At 37.0% G+C, this 20,555-nt stretch overlaps 1 protein-coding gene and 1 long non-coding RNA gene across 4 annotated transcripts in view; one reads left to right on the plus strand and one right to left on the minus strand.

Annotated features, from left to right (window-relative positions):
* LOC124177255 overlaps nt 1–20,555 on the minus strand; it is a 247,152-nt gene that overhangs the window by 7,160 nt on the left and 219,437 nt on the right. For all 3 annotated transcript variants that reach the window (XR_006869566.1, XM_046559419.1, XM_046559418.1), the window contains 4 exons: nt 3,536–3,790; nt 3,155–3,457; nt 2,621–3,060; nt 257–636 (listed from right to left, as the gene is read on the minus strand). Coding sequence is in view for 2 of the 3 variants with exons in the window: in XM_046559419.1 (XP_046415375.1) it covers nt 257–636; nt 2,621–3,060; nt 3,155–3,457; nt 3,536–3,790 (1,378 nt within the window). In the remaining variant the exon portion in view is untranslated. The remainder of the gene's footprint in view (nt 1–256; nt 637–2,620; nt 3,061–3,154; nt 3,458–3,535; nt 3,791–20,555) is intronic.
* Nucleotides 15,915–17,598, plus strand: LOC124177257. The gene is made up of 2 exons (XR_006869568.1): nt 15,915–16,099; nt 17,185–17,598. It is a non-coding gene; the product is annotated as an uncharacterized LOC124177257 (long non-coding RNA).

Below are 20,555 nucleotides of genomic sequence, written 5' to 3' on the forward strand. Positions count from 1 at the left end.
TATAGCAAAATTTTTTTTTATCATCTGAGCCATAATCTTTTTACAACAACTGTAATGTACGCATTGGACTTTGGGTGTTTCAGTTTCAGTGAAAATCTCCTATGTAGATAGGTAATAATGAAGTTTTGCCTGTTCAAGTTCTTAGTAATGTTCACGGGATTATTCTAAGTTAAAATTGGTATCAAAATTTTTCTGCATGTACAGAATTTGTTTGTATCAAAAGTGATTGATCGTGATTAATTCTAACTATACTTACGCAGAGACATGAGGGTTGTCACGTATCTTGCAGTGAGGTAATACATTTGGAGTCTTGGATGGTACAACGACCTGAATCAAGTCAACGCTGCTCTGCATTTTTAGATATCCTAGGTACAAGCCTTTGGATAGCTTGATGCTGCTGACCTGATGATAGGTCATCTGATCCTGGATGCTGGCCATAAGAATATCAGCAACACTGCTATCTTCGTGGGTGATCAGTTTTTTAGTAACTTTGCTAAGCGGCAGCCAACGGCTATTCAAAACAGACACCAGCTTTGGCGATTTAACGTAATTTATAGTGGACAGAACCATGGTTCCTTGCACGTCTCTTATTGGTTTATGGTACAACTGACCCAAGTCTTGTATACAAAGAGCTGCCTGAAAAAAATTCCGTAGTTAGATAGGAATCATTACCACTCCGGCTTTATACGCACATGCATAAGAGTGCACAAATCATTGTTAATGAGTTAAAATTATCAATGATGACGTTCATTTGGATCTCATGGGTGAAGATTGACCTATCACTTCAGGAATTCAAAGTACCTTTCACGAGTATACTTCCTTTTTTTTTTATTGGATCTTCAAATCCATTTCTTTTCCCGTACCAATTAGTGGTGTTTTGAAATTTTTTTGAACATTGAGTTAATGAACAGATACATTCGACACATATTTTCATTGCAAAAAACCTTTGGTTTTTCCAATTAAAATATAGCCAACTACGTGTTGATCCAAGCAAGCGTACAAAAACATGTTTCATTCATACAAATCCATTTTTCTTCGTATGTATTCTATGAAAGATTTTTTTGTATATTTTTTGTCGGATTCCGGGGTCATTATTTTATGAAAAGACTCTATCTTCGAACTGGATTTAAATACGATTTAAATGCTGACCTATAATACAACTGGAACTATCTCTACATGGCTTTCAGCCGAGAAAGATGGCTCGGAGGTGAAGTACTGTCTCTTTCGCACTGTACAGTCTTTCTAAAAACTTGTGCACCCCTTTCGCACGTGTTTCCTTTTATAAATCAGTAGCATTACATTTTAGCTTAGACTGTCCCACGCATGAGCAGTATCCGGTAGAATGAGACAGCACTTTACCTCCGAGCTATCTCTCTCAGCTGAAAACCCACCACGGCAGTGATATTTCCAGTTGTATTATAGTTAAGTGGATCTCAAGCACTGTCAATATCGACAACGATTTTGAGCAAATTGGCGATGAAAACTGCCACCGCGGGTAGGGTGGCGCTACTTGTGCGACATCAGCACGGTCATTGCATACAGGCCTTGAAACTCATTGAAATTTGCGTGGTGGGGGAAATACACTTACGCTGCAGTTTTTGTTTTTCGACGCTGCCGCTAGTTCGCACTGTCGTAAGGTAATGTTCGCAAACATAACCTCTAAATTTCCCAAATTTTCCAAATGTACGTAAAAATGTTTTCAAGTATATCACTTAATACTTACCTCGAGAACTTTAGAAACAATATGATTTGATGGAGAATCTTTGTTGATACTGCCCTACAATTTTTCTATCTTTTTCCCAAACAACCTTACTCTACCGTCCCGCCTCTAGCGGCCCCAACGGGAATTAAATGCTATTTCTTAAGCGTTCAGCCCCCACCACTAGAGTTTCCAGACCTGTATGTAAGACCGTGGATAGCAATATGACTAGCACGGACTATTCGCGGATTCTTATCATGCCATCATTGCTATTCGTTTGCGGATGACCCAGTAGTGTCGTATTGCAATTTCAAACTCCGAATAGTGTAGATAATATAATACTTGCTCTTCTAATGTTGTACTTAATTATCACACTAAAGCTACAAATACAATGGGTACTAAAATGATAGGTACAATACTAAATGTATAATAATACTGAAGCACAATATTGATGCAATAAGTATCATTAGCTGCACAATTTTCCCGATACTGACAGCGTTTCAGATGGTATTTAATTTTTTAACAATTTAATCCTGTAGCGATCTAATTCCGGAAATAGTTGTCTTTAATCGAGAATACCTATTTTTCCGCTTAATTGAATCGACGTGCATAATTTTGAAATATTTTTTGTAAAAGGCTGATGTTTTTCCAATGAGAACGTTCAATGAAGAAAACTTCTCAACAAATAGCAGAGAACCGGCAAAATTGATCGAACTGCGATGTCCAATGTGGAAAAATTTGTGTCGTTGGTGCATGAAAACGGGTGGATTGAAAAATCTATAAAAATATCAAAGTATACTGTCATAAAGTACTGCGTATTCCTTACGTTACAGATCAATCAGTGACCATGAGGTCCAAACGCACATTATAATTTAGAATTTTGACACGATATCGAAGTTAGCATGGTGACCAATGACTTACTTGCATTTGAGCAGCAGCCTGGAGCAATTTGATCCTAAAATGAATGGTTGAACTGCTATGACTTTTTTCCATGTCTTGTCTCAAAGACTTGACATCGTCCCAGGTACAAGCGACTTTCATGAGCCAGTGAAAATCGTTGTAAATACAGCTGGGATAGGTTTCGTCGATTTCGATAACCGGCAAGAAGTCCTCATTCGTGACTAGCACCTTATCTTCATGATACAACAAACACGCCAAGTAAACGCCCCTTCTCAAATTTTTCTGAAACTTACTCGTAGCTGTAAACAGTTGTTTGATAGTCGTCTTTTTCCTGTGATTTCTTCGCTGTACGGCCGGTGTTTCCTGCGTGTATTCTGGTCGCCTGATATCCGTAAATAACGTATCCAATTGCTGAAGGCGACCAGCGAAACGCGGCAAGCGGCCATCAATGTCTCTCCAGCCTGAAATAAATTAAGTTTTTCAAAAATCCAGTTATCCGTTCACGGGGTGAGAAGTGTTAGTATTTAGCAAGCAGCCATCATAATCGGTACTCACTACTTGGGGTAACGTGGGCAGGGGTGGACGGTCTAAACCTGCTGTAACCTTTCAGATTACCCGCGGCAGCTCTGAAATAGTATCTTTGCCCTTGCGTGAGATCGTCGACTCTGCACTCCCGTTGCTTCATGTCCAAAACTTCCCTGTCTCCGCATATGATGGAAAAATCTTCCCTGACGCTCCACTGTACCTTGAATTTGGTACAGATTGGAGAATCGTGAGAATCCGGCTCCTGAAATCTCACCGTTACGGAAGTTGTTCCGGTAACATCAACTGCCACCAGAAACGGCATATCTGGCGGACCTGGAATGCAAAATCGATCATTGAGATTGAATTTGCGTACTTTTTTGATGAAAGTAAACAAAGCGGTGATCATCTTACGGGCTTGATCAAATCCTAGCAACATTTTTCTCAATGCTCTGGCTCTCCTCTCCCACAGCGCAAGTTGTTTATCTTCGGCGTTACCTCCGCATCCTGTCAAATTATTCTGCGGTGTCGAGAAACTCGCTCTGTGACTTGGTGGCTCCAGAAGTGTAGTTCCCATGCTAGTCGAAGTGCCACCAAGCTCTTGGACTCTGTGCTCAGCCTCGGAAAGTAGGGATGCCAAATGACTGCCAAGCGACTCTGGCGATTTGACTAAAAATACAGAGTTCATGGTCTTACATAAATGGATGATCGATCTTTGTAAGGAAAGTCCCTACAGAAAGGCCTTTCTTTCTTTATCTCTCTATCCAAAATGGTTGCTTCATTTCGGTTGTGTACCAATTTTTCTATTATATTCTTTGGCATTAAGTAGCATGAAAGCTGGAAATGATTATACAGCCAAAATTTTGATTTATTGCCAGTGTTTGACTCGTCTATCAAGTATTTTGTAAATATTTTCTTTCGTAATAGTGGCCATGTGTACAGTTGACTTCCGTTATGCTACATTACAAAGTTGTGAATCTGAGGCTGTTTTTCTTATTTTCAAAAAAGTTCGCTTTTTAAAAATTTTATTCATCTTGAGTAACCCAGTCATACTTTCAGATGAATGTCTTCTGCTTCCGGTATTAAGTCAAGATCTGAATGTGCTGTAATACATGAGATTCGGGTACGTTACGTTGATGTAACCATGGATATTTAGGGCAAACCATTTGCAGCGTTGAGATTATCTGAACTTCAGTTAACCGTATAAGAAAATAAAACATACGCTCATATTACGCAAAGTAGACTTTTTCAAAGTTAGTCCAAAGTTGTAAAATAGTGAATTTTTGCAACTTTAATCTCGTTTTAACACTTCATACCGGTGGTTCATTCTCTATTTTAAATGAACATGAGGACACAATCTGAAAAGGATAACTTCTTCCCTTTCGGAAAAAACCCTCAACTTGAATGTAAATTCCCACCTTATTTTTATTTTATTTTTTTTCAAGGGAAATTAACGTTATCTATGAGTTGGGGGTACGAATTTACATCGATGTTGCGTTTTTTCCGTGAGGATTACCTTACAAGATTTCAAATATTTATAGGTACTCTGGACACTGACAAATTTTCTTCAACAGCTCATTTACCTCAATAAGGTGAATGGTAGTAAACAGAAAATGATGCAGTTGCCACCCATTTTTCATTGGGAGATTTCGTTTTTGAAAATAGAAAAATCACTTTAGTGGACAATTTGGTATGACGCTGAGTTAAGTTTCTTTCACTACGATAAATGACGGAGCAATTATCTATATTGCGTCTGCTATAATTGACCCTGACGTGTCTTACACATTATGTTGCGTGTATAATGGAGTAAGATCGTAAGCGCCATTATACAAACGTCCGTCATTCGAAAAGTTGAAAGGTCGTCAAATTATTTTGTGCTTGTATTTACGCGAGAAACATAGAAATCAGTTCAAAAACATTCAAATTGAATAATCGATAAGTTAGAAGCAAAAGGCCGTATGTGAATGTACACGGCTTTTGGTATTCAAAGGATGACCTAAAGAAACTAGTAACTTAAGGGTGGAATATCGGGTCTGTCCATATCTGTATACAACTTCTTACTTTTAATTTCTCAACTTGATAATTTTAAGCAAATATTTTGTTCTCTTTATTTTTTTGAAGCAAATGGTAAAAAAATAGAAGTCATTAGGTATCGCATGTTTAGGCAAAACCGCGTTTTTGGGATTTCTGATCATATTTCACTTGACACACGGATGTCGTGTGGGTTTGGTTTTTAAATACCAGTTAGTCAGGTTGTCGGTAAAATATATGAATTGTTTCCAAGGAGTGAATTATCTTCATAATCTTTTATATCAAATGACGAAGGGAGAAATGCAAACGTTGGCATATTGTATCGCATTTATTGTTAAACAGACACGAGTTGGCAAGCTGGGTATTAATTGCACGAGTGTGTATTATTACCGAAGTGAAACGTGGAGCTATAAACAATTGATATTCACACCACGTGGAAGGCAACTAGCAAAATATTTTAACGAGTGAGACATGCAGTGAGTTGTTATTTTCGTTCATTACTAATTAAAATGGTGATGAAACAGGATAAAATTAGCTGGGTACAGGTAAAAGAGGATTACTGTGAAGAGTTACCCTTGACATTTAATTCATGAAAATTTATCTCGCTGTTGGTGATAAATGTTGTATTGATGTAAAGTTTTGCCAAGCAACTCGCCAGCATCATCTTGAAAACTGCGTTCGCTTGGGATCAAATTTCTTAACTATTACATTCTGGGGCTATGCCGCTCGATCAGCTCACACTCAAAATCATTGACCACTCATAATCATTTTGGTATTATGGTTATCGATTTGCTCGACGGCACTAAAAAGTTGGAGATAATGTGTTTCCAATTGAAACATAATTGATATCGTTTCATTCACTTCGTTGCTGGCTGGATAATTAAAAAATCTTTTTTTTATTGCAACAAATGATGAGCTAGGTAAGGAACGGTGTAAAAAGAATTCAACATACAAATCGCGTTTAATCAATACGATAATTATGATGTTTTATAATCGGCACTAAAGTTATGCCATAAAAACATAGCGTGTAATGAAAGATCGTTGAACTTGTTTCTCAAGAAAAACCACTGGGATAGGTATTCCTTTTTTTGTTCGTCCTCGTTGTGTCGATTGATTGAAATCTTTTTTTCAGTTCCTTCGACCTCGACTTCGCATTCCCGTTTCATTTCCAACTCTTCTTGCAGATGTCATCAAACTCGATATTTCGCTGAACATTCCTCTCGTTTATAGAATGCGCATAATCTTGTAACCGGATAACGCGTTCCGCGGGTAAACTTTTCACTTTCGATCATTGGACATGGGGTAGGAAAAACTCTCCGTCGGTTATCACACTTTAAAAGAACTTGACAAAATATCAGAGACGCAAACGAACGTTGACATTACCGCGAGTCGAGTAGCAAGTTGCCGCTGGCAACCGGGCAGAACAGGCAGAGAGCTAAGCAAAGCCAGTGACTGTCAGACGGACGGGCGACTGACTGAGAAAGGAACAAATCATGAAGTACCTAGTGGTTACCGTCTTTACACGTATTTACGTACACTATACGCTTTCGCAGGTGAGCGTAAGACTGTGTAGAAGTATAACATGTTTGCAGGCGTGTAAGTCGGCACCATTAAACCGAGTTGCGACTATACTCCGCGTTGATGTGGCCGCGCGGGTTTCTGGTCACATGGCGCATGTAAGTGCTTCTCGAAGGTACGTATATACATATCCTCGACATACCTATAGGTATACGGATGAGGTTCAATCCGTTCAACGTTGTGGAACATGCTCTGCGTTGAAATTGAGCACATCGCTGTCCGTAATGAAAACGCAATACTAAAAGAAATCCGTCCATTTTTTGCCACTTTCCATTTCAATATTTAGAACTATTGTGTACGGCTTGTCGGAATGTCGACAAACTTTTTCGGTAAGACGATGGGCGCAGGTAATATAGTTTTCGTGTGATAAAGCGTGTCCCATAATTCGTGGATAGTAAGTTTGCTTAGCGGTGTTGTAGTCAAAAAATTAATTGACGAAATATGCGACAAAGCTGTACATCCGCTCATTTAGGGCATTATACATTTTCCTTTGCTTCTGATTTACTCGAAATATAAAAATCGGGTGTTTTCAGGTCGCTAATTACACATATCAACGTAAAATTTAGGCATTTAAAATGGTAGATCTGATATGACTGATAATATAGCAAGAAGTTATTTCGTGCGTTGAAAATAATGTGCAATGCAATATTATCTTAACCTGTTTTACCGACCAGCATAGGTGGCGCTTTATAAAGAAAGCTAATCTAGGTTCTCTGTATTCCCTGTTTAATTTTCAGCTTTCTTCTACGCACTCATGTTGTAACAAGCTCTTGTATTTTTTCTTCTTCGGTTTACTACTTAATAAACCGTATGCTTATATCAAGACCCTCAACAGATTTGGATGAAACTTTGGTAACACGGGGGGATTTTGAGAACACGAAATGCAAAGATTCATCGTAGCGGATCCAAAGACTTGGCAATATTGAAATTCTGTTTCTTTTGTATTCTATTTTTGTCTGCTATTTTGAATTCCTGAATTTAAAGTTCAGATTATTGATTGACTTGAGAAAACCACAAGATTTTTAAACTTTTAGTCAATCAGAGGTTATGATAAAAATATGGGTCCCTGATGAGTGAATGGTTAGTTTCGTTGCATTATACCTATTGGGAATGAATGCATGGCTAAGTAATACGGCTCTGAGAACTTGAATACCAATAGATGATTTTAGGTCAATGATGTAAATAGAAAAGCACAGAAAATTTGGTGCTTGTAAGGCTTTAGTTTTGTCTCATAGAATAAATAGACTGGAAAAAAAGTTGCAAGAAGTTTTTTAAAATTAAATATGGCCAATAAAGTAGTTAATTTTTTTGCCACCAGTTGTTGCTACACCGCATTTTCATTCCTAATCGCTTCGTCAATATGCGCAATTGTAAAATAATTTCATCTGCATAACGCATTCTCGACCACAGTCTCAAGTACCTCGCTTGAACACCAGATTGTGAAGTAATAGATTATAATTTTTACAAAGTTTCTCCACCAGATGTTACGTCCCTGGGATTGTTCTCTTGGGCGGGAAACTTACACACTAGAGTTTCTTAGTTAGGGTAAAAATACTCTACCAATCCGAATAGCCACCTTCAAATTGATTAGCCCTAACATCGCTTATGCAGATACTATTTGTATTCTCGGGTTGGCATACAAGCGTCCTTTGTTGGTTGTATTAGTATTCTCTTATTATTGTTCGCCATTTAAAACGGCTGCTACTCGTACGTCCTTGACCCTCTTATTCTGCCAAAGGATAAACTAGCTTTTACCGAAAACACCTGATGACTGCCAATAAATTTTCTGCATGCTGAGATTAGCGTCATAATATGCAAATTGAGTGCTAAACGACAACATAAATTCAGTTGAAAAATTTGAGGCGTAACACCACTGTAGAAACAAAAGAATAGCGCATTTTTGGTCACTTTTTTTAGGTGGAAGATAAGGTAATAAGATAATAATATTTAAGGAAGTTATTATAGGCATATATTTAAGTAGAATGCAAAAAATTATTATGAACAAATATTAAAAAATGGCGACACTGAAACCATTTTTGCGAGACATGTTGAATTCTGCGGTACGCTATGTGACTGGTGCAAATTTGAAATCGAGAAAAAGAAAAAAACTACATAATCTACATGTGTATAGCTAGAGAAATGCGTAGGGAATTTTGAAAATATTAATTTTTGTGTAATTGGCGAGTATTTGAGTGAAAATTTTCAATTTTCGACTTAAAAACGTGCACTTATTTGTTAACAAATAATGATTAAATTCACTTATCGAAAATCTCCTACGCATTTCTGTAGCGATTAATACGTAGATTAAGTGATAATTTTCCTAATTCAAATTTGCACCAGTTATACTGCGTGCCGCATGTCTCGCGAGAATGGCTCCAGTGTCACTATTTTTTTAATATTTGTTGATAATAGTTTGTATTATACTTAAATATGTGCCTAATAACTTCTTCAAATATCATCTCATTATCTTTTCGTCTATGTAAAAAAAAAAAAAAAAGGTGTATTTTTCAGGTCCTTACAGTGGTGTTACCCCTTAAATAAAAAGCAGATACCCAGTCAAGAATTTGCAAGTGATGAACCAAACGGCAACGTTGTCATACGATCATGTTGAAGTTAGTAACGTTATGGTAACCATTCATGCTGAAGAAAAACTGTTATTTTGCGATTTTTGAACTGTTTGAAATTCAGTAAACCGTAATAAAACAATATATACTCGTATTTTGCAATCTTAGTTCCTTCAAAATCATTGTACACCTAAAAAATAGTGATTTTCTCCCAATGTTCCGTGACGGTAACGTTGCTAATAAACTTCAATCTTGTGACATAAGACCGTTCTTTTAATGTTCACATTTCACGGATAAGAGTCTGGAATTTTGAAATGGCATAAAATATTTTGATACATTTGTCAAAATATGTAAGCAGTTTCCTGCATAGGCTACAGACAGAATACTGTGTAACAGAATAATCACATGAATTTTTAATATTAGTTGATCAATCATCCGAGGTTTAGTGTATTCGTGACTCAAACTTTTTTTTACTATCTTTGGCAACGCAACTATGTACGTAATTTTCAAATCAATTTTCAGTACAAAAAAAATTGAAACGAGTGATTTGCACAATTTAATCTTAATCGAGTATCAATTTCTACTTTTTTTCATGTAATTACCTTTATTATACTTATAAAAAATTTTATAAAAGAATTTATAATTTTTAAAAAAAGTGCAAGCGCAAAAAAGAAAGAGGAGGTAATTTTACATAAAAAAGCTCTTCGATTTTTTTAAATCGACGGTTGAAAATCCAGCTCTGCCGTTAAGTCCTGCCTTAAGAATTGAAAACGCGCGCGCGCACTTTCTGCCTAACTTGCCGTAACTTTTTCGTTCTAATCAAACTTAAAAACATAAGAAGTATATTGGAAATGAATATAAAAACTTGTTCAAAAACCTGAAATAAATAGTAGGAAGCCGATTTTTCATCTATTTATCAATACATGAAGTAACGTGTTGTGAACTTTCCCGCTTTTTCAACATAAATTGTTTTTATTTAATCAATTTCTACAGAAAAATTCTGCGATTGGTGGATTTTGCTCTTGAAACAGTATCCTTGAAGGTATATGGGATGACAAATGATAATTCAATTTATTGAAAAGAATGTAGGTCTTTGAAAATTTCTTGAAAAATTTATTCTTCTTTTTTAACGTCCAATTTCAAGTGACGATTGCATCTTTTCAGACTACTAACCAAGATTCGAGTAGTATAAATTTTGAAGTTTGAAATGTTTCCTTTTCAACTGAATAAACGGTTTTCTAAGAAGACATCAATAAACAGCTTTGTTTACAAAAAAGGAAGAAGGATAATTCTAGAATTTGAAGAGGCAGAAAAACGGTACAAAAAAATACCTATAGCTTTTAAAATGAACATCTTATCAAATTTTTATTTTATGCAGGCAATTGGCACTTTCTCTATAAGAATCGAATTGAAAAAGGTATTGGCCAAAAACTGTAATTTCAAAACTAAATTGTTTACATTTGCCGGAGACAATAATACGATGGTAAACTGTTGCAGGTAGATTCTTTACAATTAGATACAAAAGAACGCTATTCGACAAAGTTTGTTCATCTCGCAAACCATGTCATTTTTTTTCTTTACAACATTACGCGCCTCTATCGGATTTAACGCGCACTACTCATTTCTGGCCTCACTAAGCGGCTTGTTAGTCATTTTACGATATGGGTCACCTTTTTTCTGTTCTACTTTATGGCTAGCATTATTAAGGACATGCCAAAGAAAGGATAGGTGGAGTGGCCTATGTAGCCGAGCAAATTGGTGACCTCACCACGCGCATGCGCAGAGTTCTTTATCAATAGGTTTTCATGTAGGATTGTCAAAAGTATTATTTAAAAACTCGATTTTGTTATGACTGGGGTGTAAAAAAGTGAATGTAATTGGTTTTCGTCAATACTGACCTCGTAATTGATTAATGCAAAATAAATGCAACTTCTGTATACAGTTCGGATTTTACATAGGGATTAAGACTAATCGTACCCAATTTATTTCGATGTACTCTCTATCAACACAGAACATTTTCATAGACGAAAGCTAAAAAAATGAGTTTTCTCAGTTGTTGAGTATTGGGTTCGAAAATTGATTTCATTATTATTTTGTCTGTAACGATTTCCACATGAATGATGTAAATTTCACGCTATTTTGTACGAACTGAAAGATATAGGGGAAAAATGCGGATTTTGCATCAGAATGTACAGAATTTAACACGTAATCGTATAAAATTCTTAACAAGATATATTAAATTTTTCCTTGAAAATACCTGCAGATTTAACGAACTTCGTTAACAAATGCTTGGTCAACCTCATCCTGATTCGCTAACTTTATATTTTCACTATTTATCCAGTGCAGAATCTTCAACACAGGTTTAAAAAAAAAAAAAGAAACACAGACTGTATCCTCTGTCCTCGAGCAAAACTGAAAATGATTTGGAGCTTTAAATAGTAAGATACTATGCCTGTATCTGCCAGTGTGAATTATTCTTGGTGGGGGAACTCATCATAAAAACCACTGATACATTCCTTTTGACAAAGTGCTTGCGTTTCATTCATAAAGAAGGGAAATATGATATCATTGGCATCCGGCCGTAGTTACGTGCACGCGCAGATACTTTTTATTCTCTTTCTCTGTAACTAATTCAACTATTGCGGTCGCTATATTATTGTGAATATTTCCTCCTTTTCGTTTAATTGGATGTTCTTTTCAGTCATAAATGAAATGTAAACACATCGATTAAACGCGGGAAATGTACGCGTGCGTCGAGGTTCTATTGTTCTCTTTAGTCTTAATTCTAACAGTTCTTAACATCCTAAACAATTTTTTTTCTGTACAAATTTCCTAGTCTAGCACGTCCTGACAATAAAGTCACTTTTTGTCGTTTTAATCCAATTTCACTGAAACCCTTACAAGTATATCTAATTACACTAAATTCAATCGTTCAAATGACGTAAAGTAAATGATTTGCCTGTAGAATAAAAAAATCTCAGTCATCTATTCACTAATGCGTCATTACGAAACGTTCTGCACGCTATTGTCATTCAGCTGAACCAAATGTTTTTTTTTTTTTTAAATTTTCCATCGATTTTCCGAACTTTCTTAGTGACCAAATAAGTGCAATCATAAACAATGTCATTTCCCAAAGTTTCATATAAGTCACCGCTCACGAGAAGAAAACTGTATGAAAAACCATTGGCTGAATTTGTGGCTAAAACATGAAGACTTGACAATCCAGTTAAGGGTGTCGATTCAGACTATAGTGTCAATTTCTTCGTGTTGTTTTGAATTCGAAGTTCAAATTTGGGTCATGTTTTCCGCTCAATTTCATCGTCTCAATGTAAATTAAAAAAAAAAAAAAAAATATAGCAATGTAGCCCATTATACTTGCCTCGCGTTACAATTAGCCAGAAGAAATTTGTTTTCAATGCTTGGTGAAAGCCATGACACAGATATCATGTTTCGCTTTCAATCCAAGCTCAAGACAAGCAATATTTGGCTATAGTAGGGTTGTGCGATGAATCGATTGATCGTGGATTCAGATCATTTGTTGTTCCAACTAATGGATTATGAAAAAAAAAATTAATTAAGCACAGTAATTGATTAATCGTAAGAAGAATTAAACGATTTTTTCGCTTAATTGATTAAACGGAAATCAATTATTTTGGAAAGGCATTAATTGTAAGGGTAGACTAATCATAGCTCCCAATTTATCGAAAAAAGATTAAAAGAAAATATTATTCATCAAAGTTTCAGATTAATCGTAAGAAACAGGTAATAAACATTACTGATCGATCGATTAATAGAAAAACCGATTACACGTTTAATTAAGTAAACAAACTATAGGCGCTTTTGGGGCCCTTTTACTTGGTTCGGTGTGAGATTCCGAAGAAAGTCGCACTTTCCTACTTCTCCGCAACACTTTGAGGAATTGTTATTGCGGGAATGCAAGGAGGAAATGCTTTTCAGATTTAACGCACCATGATTACTACTTAAATTATGTGGGAGAATTCTAGTAATTATCATTGTGTGACGCCTATAGGTGAAGTGAGTTTTCCTACAGTGCTAACTAATTACTGAAGTGGGTTTTCCAAGAATTGGACGACATTGTATTGAAGACAGATAAGCTTTCAAAAATGAAGATTCACATTCAATCAAATGATATATTTTTTCTTGCGAGTAAATTTATTCTACTGTTACGTCTGGCCTACTTTCTGACTACTTATTACTAACCTGCCAATTTTCTCAAATTATTTTTCTTAACCATTTTGTCTCCTACTTGTCTTTTTAAGATTAGCTATAATACATTTGCTCCCCACTACTCTGAATTCTTACACTTTGTCTCAAGCTTACTTTTATTTCGACTTTTTTAAACTAGGTATACTTCTAGTCTATTCTTCAACAAGTCAACTTACAATTCATTAGTATCCCATACTGCGTAAAGAATGTCAATCCCAGATATCAACAAGCCGAATACTTCTAAATCATCCTCCAAATATCAATTCCAACATTCATAATAATAAACAGAAATCCATTTCGTACGAGCAAACGCGTTCATACTCCATATTCTTCACTGTTATACATAAAACTATTTATACTGTAACGTGGCATTTTTGATGCCCGTTACAAGGGGCTCCTTGAACCCTGGGTGGAACCAAAATTTAGGAATTTCCGAAATTGAGTCGCGAGGTCTTTGCAAAGGAGCGTCAGGACTAGAGTCACGCATCCGAAATTACCAGAGGGGACATTTTAGCGAATAGCGTAAGATATTTCAGGTTTTTTGTTTTTTTTTTGTTTTTCGAGTTACAACGGCATCAGACAGGAAGTCGGCACCGAATTCGAGGAAATTGCGGAGTGGCGGACTAGCGACAATTGCGCAGGAAGGATGTCGAGGCTGCGGAGGGGGAGCCGACGCAGATCCCCGCATCGCGGGAATCCAAGGTGGACGCGATTCCCGCTGGCGGCCGGCGCGCCGCAGCCTCTCCCCCTTCACCCCGCCTAAAATTGACTAGCGAACTTGCGACGTACCGACTAGCGACGAGGGAGCACCACGCTCACCACCAAGACGCCATGGAGCTGCGCGGAGGACGAGATTGTGATTTAGCGTTAAGTTCTGCGTCGCGATGCTACTAAAGTGCGCGGCGAGTTGCGCAGTCGACGAAATCGATGACGGATCGATTATTGCGTATTCTTGTGGGTATGACGTCACGTATGGGGTGACGTATCGAGATCCGTGTTGCGGCAGGTCGTAGGTTCTTGAAACCACTCTAGTTCTGGCGGTCGTGATAAGTAGTCACGTTTTGGGGAGTTTCGCGAAGTAATGGAGTCGCCCAAAAATCGCGAGGGGAATGGAAAGGGGGTTGCAAGGATGTAGAAGGTAAGCACTGCTTCTATCCTCGCGATTGAATTTCGAGCATAATTAGGAAAAGGCTTGCCGAGTAACGGATAGCCGTTTTGGATTTGCGTTGTAGAAAAGTAGTCGAAATTCTTTTGCCGATTCTTTTGCTTGATGACCGTAGCCTGAGTACGCGTGTTAAAGCAGAGTAAATTTTGAGTTCTTGAGAAAGTTGAGTAGAGTCACGGGTTTTAGTTGAGTCCCTCTCGTTTTTGAAATTAAGTACAGCCGAATTCCGCTGTACCGGGTTGAGTCGCGTTATCGGTTTTTTCAGTGTCACCTCTCGAGTAGGTCGTGAAGTGCCGAATGGGAGTGCTCGGATTAGCGAATAACGTTTTCGAGGATTTTGAGAAGGTTTGATTTCGGATGCGATAGTAAATAGTTGAGGTTACGTTTAGTTGCGCCTGCGCTTAGTTCCGTACCCGTTTAGTTAAGATGATGTTAATTGAGTTGTGTTACCTTAAGATTGTGTTTAGTTTAGGTTACATTTAGTGGCGCTTGCGCTTAGTTAAGTTGCCGTTTATTTAAGATAGTGTTTAGCCGAGTTGAGGTGATGTATAGTCGAAATTGCCGTTGCGTTGAGCAGCGGTTGAGACGAAAAATTCGAATATTGAGTTTTGGTTGCGTCCGAAGTATAGTGGCGTTTGCGGATTTGTTTAGTTGAAATAAGTAGGAAATAAGCTTTAGGTTAAGTTATGTTGTCACGTTTAGATTTAGGGCAGCTCGCGGTAGCGTCGAAGCTCCGAGTCGGGTGAGATCTCGGGTGAGATCGAGGACGCCGTCTGTTCGGTAGCCCGACGGCGCACCGTCGAGAAAGTAGTTTTAGTTTCGGTTTCGAGCAACTATCACTATGGAGAAGAAATTGCGAATTTGCAAATTAAGAATAGCGTATGGAGATCTTGTGATTGTTGGGTGACATTTTAGTTTGGGAGCCGCGAGTTCAGTAGAGTAAGGAATAGTGTAGGTTATGTGTAATTTTCTGTTTAATTTTAGAATCGCGACGAGCGACTTTTGGATTATTGGAGTGAAAACTTCTTTAGCGGCGCTTGGCACTTTTTTAGATGGGTACAAAATGTTAAACTCGCGTCCACGGTTCGCGTCAGATCCGTAGCGCGTCAGATCCGTAGCCTGATCGAAAAAGGGTAAGACGGATGGAGAGGGGGTAATATCCCCTCTCTTCCTACCGTACGGCGAAAATGTATGCCTGCTACGTCTGTCCTCGTTTAAGTGGCGCTGGGCGCCTGCGCGTGTGTGTTTGTACTACAGCCTGCTACGCGAATCCACAGATGGTGACTGCTGATGTGTCAATCGTTTGTATACTTGTGAAAGTCGTGTATAGGTATAAAGTGCTTAAAAGATGGAAATGGAAGAAAGTGAATTTATTAACGAAAAAAAGGACGAAGAAATAGCGAAAGAAAATAAGTGAGTACTTTATAAAAATATACATATGTACCTACTGGGGTGTTTCAAAAAAAGACGAATTTTTTTTTTCGTATGGTGTCCAAAAATTGATAGTATACCTGAAAACAAAAATTTTGGCGCCAATATGAGCTCTTAATATCAATAGTAAGGTTTGCCTGTATCCATTTCTTTATTTTCCATTTAAACAACACGGGAAAATTTATTTTTTATATTTGCATTTTTATTACTTTGGAACGGTTCATCGTAACAACAATCTGAAAAAAGAAATTTGTAGGAAATTTTACGCTCTACAAAAAACGTCTGAAGATCAAAGTTCCTCAGATCAACCGTTTCAAAGATATCAGTGATCAAAAATAACACTAATCAAAAATTTCAAATATTTTCCAATAAAACTACAAAAAAATATCATATGCCATATTTATATTATTTTTTACGTAAAATTACTTTAATTCTGTTAACCTGAGACTGTAAACGTTTTTTTTTTGCTAATTAATTCAATACTTAACTCATAAAAAGCACAAAAGTCATTTATGTGATATTTTTAACCTTTATATTTATGTATTTGTTCCAAAGTAATAAAAATGCAAAAATAAAAAATGTTTTCCCATGTTATCTAAATGGAAAATAAAGAAATGGATACAGGCAAACCTTACTATTGATATTAAGAGCTCATATTGGTGCCAAAATTTTTGGCTTCAGGTAAACTATCAGTTTTTGGATACCATAAGAAAAAAAAATTCGTTTTTTTTTGACACACCATAGTACCTACACATTATAGATGTAATATTTGTAATATGTTGATACTTTATAGCGTTAACCTATATATGCGCGACAAATTTTAGCGACATATATGAGGGAAATCGTTTCTTTTTTAATAATACATTAAAGCAATGCGCGCGTGACTCATTGATTCTTGATGTTAGGAGTATCAATTGTGATACTGACCACATTGGCTTATCCAGTGCTTTGCTAGTCGAGTGTGAAAACGTGTATTGCGTATAAAATCAAAAAATACGATACCAAACAAATAATTTCAAGTGAAAATAAATGAAATAAAATAATAATAAATAATATTCGTTTTTCAGAAAAACAAAAGAAAAAAAGGAATAAAAATCGGAAATATCAATTTGCATGGCGTCAGCGTAGAAAAAATTAAAAAAAAAAAAAGATTCGAAGGAAGAAAACGGAGAAGAAAAAAGAAAAAGACATCGTGAAAATCAAAGAGCATATTATTTATGTAATATAAATTGTCATGTTTGTCTACGATAGCGCAATAAATGAATATTGTATTTTACCACATAAATGATAGTACTTTTATACTGATAAATAAAACAATTCGTGCGAAATTACTCCTTAACCATTCCAACATATTCAAAAATGCACAACGTTGATGTTTAAGTTTTCACTTCTGCCGGCACTCCCGAAGTGCAACCCGTCTTTTTTTTTTTTTTGTTTTGTTTTTGTATCACCGCTATTGTGAAATATAAGATTTTATTTTACTTCTTTTGCTAAGTAGCGTGTGGTTTTCGAGTGTCTCTCTCTTTCTCCAAAAATTACCCCTCCCCTCTCCGCGGTACTGAGCTACCGAGCATATTTCCGAGGTATAGCACATTAACGATTTCGAGGCGTGTTGATCACGCCAGGCGCCCAACAAAACTTCGCGATATTGTTTTAGATCCAGGGTACATCGTGGACGCCAAATTATTGTGCACGCGGTATGTTCTCGGTCATTTTCTCCGAGTGGTCGAGGAGCGGGAATAATCCACGTCACAATACATACTGTACATCCTCATCAAAATCAATTTTTTTCCCTTCCGTCATTCCTCACGCAGTGAATTTAGTAACACGTCATCACGCGCAACGATGAGCTCGAACCTAAAAGTGTATATGGGAATCACGGAGCCAATCATGTTTGGATGGGAAGAGATAGCTTTTGAACAACTCTACAAACTGTGTATCTATATCTGCATTACCCTAGCAGGACAGCGCAGCTAGTGGATAAACGAGGAACACAGTTCAGTCATTCTAACAATGACAATCCCCACCACTTACAAATAACCGAGTTTATAGACCTGTATGTAAGACCGTGATGCGAGTTGATACTTCGGGTGCATACTGCTGAATTACTTTTTCCGATAGCCGCTCATTAGAAGTAGACATTTATCCAAAAAAAATTAGTTGAACAATATTGAGAATTACCGAAGTCATTAATCGTCAGGTTTGTTCCAAAAATGCGAATGACCAAACAGTCGACGCGACGAAATCCCGAAAGTCAAACCACCAAGCGTTAAAAACGTAGAAAGACCATAAATACGAAAAGATTACTTGTAGGAAAATACAAATTGAGAACGTAAAAGTGTATAAATAAATTTATAACGGCATTTTTGTTTAAAAATAAGTATTGCCAAGATTACGAAGGCTAAAATATTGAATTGCAAAAATACCGAGGAGTCATAAAGTCGATTTTTCAAATGTCAGACTGGTGCCTCTGTCGAAAATCTATGAATCCAAATTTATCAATAACGACTGACCAAAGACTCGAAAGGTCAAAATCCCGAAACCAGCTAAAGACAGAATGACTAGACTGCCGAAAGATTGGATGATGTCGCTTTCTGGCCCTTTTGCATTTTGCAGATCGTAATTTTGCTCCTTCTGAACTTTGATTTCGGACACTCATTTTTCCGTATCTCCACATTGTGTGATTTGGTCATTCGGAATGCCGATTGTTCTGAAAATACTTTTTCTGATAAGTGAGCGTTCGGTCAAATGAACTTTCGAGTAAGCAGTTATTCTACTGGGTGATTTATCGAAAATCCCAACTTCAGTAAGCTGATCATTCGTTGTTTTAAACTTCGTAGTTGTAAAATTTTTGATTTTCAACTAGTCGACTTTTTGGTTTTTCAGGATTTTGACCCCGTCCCTTAGCCTCAAAGATCGTAGAATTAGTATTGATCAACAAGTGTTTCCCCGAAGCAATTGAGGTGTCAATATAATTCGAAATTATTTTATAATCTCCGAAATTACATTGAAATCGGCGTTACTGAAATAAAATTCTGCATTAGTAATCAGTAAGGTAACCATTGGTACTTATGAGAAATCATTGAGGATTACAAGCACCTCTTTGTAATCTTAAGAAATCATGTAATAACTTAGAAATCATGACAAATCACGTAGTAAAAGTTAAATTTATTCAAGTAGTCTCTCGTAATCACTTTATGAAATGGAAGTAATGACGAAATTCGTAACATGGCGTCAATTTCTGCTCCGGTGAAACACCCCTTGCTATTGATATTTGTATTAGGATAGTTCTTGCAGTACATCTCATTGTCAGACATGGCAGTAACGTGCTTGGGTAGTGCGTAACTATAGCATAGAAAGTAACGAAGTCAAATACATGACATTTCCTGACATTGTCAATCGAAAGGTGTTTTACATAATTAGCAACGTCTGTTTTTCAAACAAGTCGAATGATCATAGCTTGTATTCTGTACGACATATTTGTAGACTTTTGTAACAATAATTCATAAACATGACGGTAAACATACATGAAGCAGAAAAAAATAAGAAGGAAGAAAGTTCAAGAACTGTTCTTGTCAAATTCGATTGCTAACGTTCATCACCTACGAGCGGCATGTAGTTAGAGGAACTGTCTAACCTAACAAAACACAGAATAGACTGATGAAAACATGTCTGGACAGCAAGGACTGTCAACCCCGAGCAGAAAATCAGTAAACAATTCAATCCTGCGCGGCTGCGTGCCTATGAAACCATTATTATCTACTGCGAATAACTTTTTAGGATCACAATTTCTGCTTCGAACTATTATAAGGTACATTTAGGAATAAACCACAACGCTCACACGCTCCAATAATAAAGTTTGCTGATTTGCTATACTCTGAGTTTTCCTAGTCGCGGAACTATCCGTGCGCCTGATTCAAGCGATCAAAGTTACAGCTCATATTCAGGTATATTGCGTCCAGGAAAACTCACGGTACATTGCTGGCAATGCACATTGATCGCCGTTCTTTCTATCTACTTTATAGTCTATCCTTCCACGCTTTACAAGACATTCGTGATAAGTATTTTTTCTTACAATGTATCGATCACGGTCTTACATATAGGTCTGGAAACTCCAGTGGAAGAGGTAGGTCATTTATTGAAGACACGTTGGTAGTTCACTGGTCGCCACTAGGTTCGTTGCGATCATTATACTTTCGGAGGCGCGGTCAGGCATGGGCGGGGGGTTTAGACAAAGACAGCGTTAGTCGGCCACGCATCTATCTCTCTGTCTTTGTTCTACCTTCACGTTTGAAACCTTCGCGTTAATGGTTGGCATCAAAAAAACTTCATTGCCAGACAATTCAAACGTAGCATCTACACCAATAATAGTGTGCCACCTAGAGCTTATGGCTTACCCAAGATTCATAAAACTGATGTTCCTGTGAGAGTTATTGTG

The sequence above is a fragment of the Neodiprion fabricii genome, chromosome 3 (genome assembly GCF_021155785.1).
Source record: "Neodiprion fabricii isolate iyNeoFabr1 chromosome 3, iyNeoFabr1.1, whole genome shotgun sequence".
NCBI lineage: Eukaryota > Metazoa > Arthropoda > Insecta > Hymenoptera > Diprionidae > Neodiprion > Neodiprion fabricii.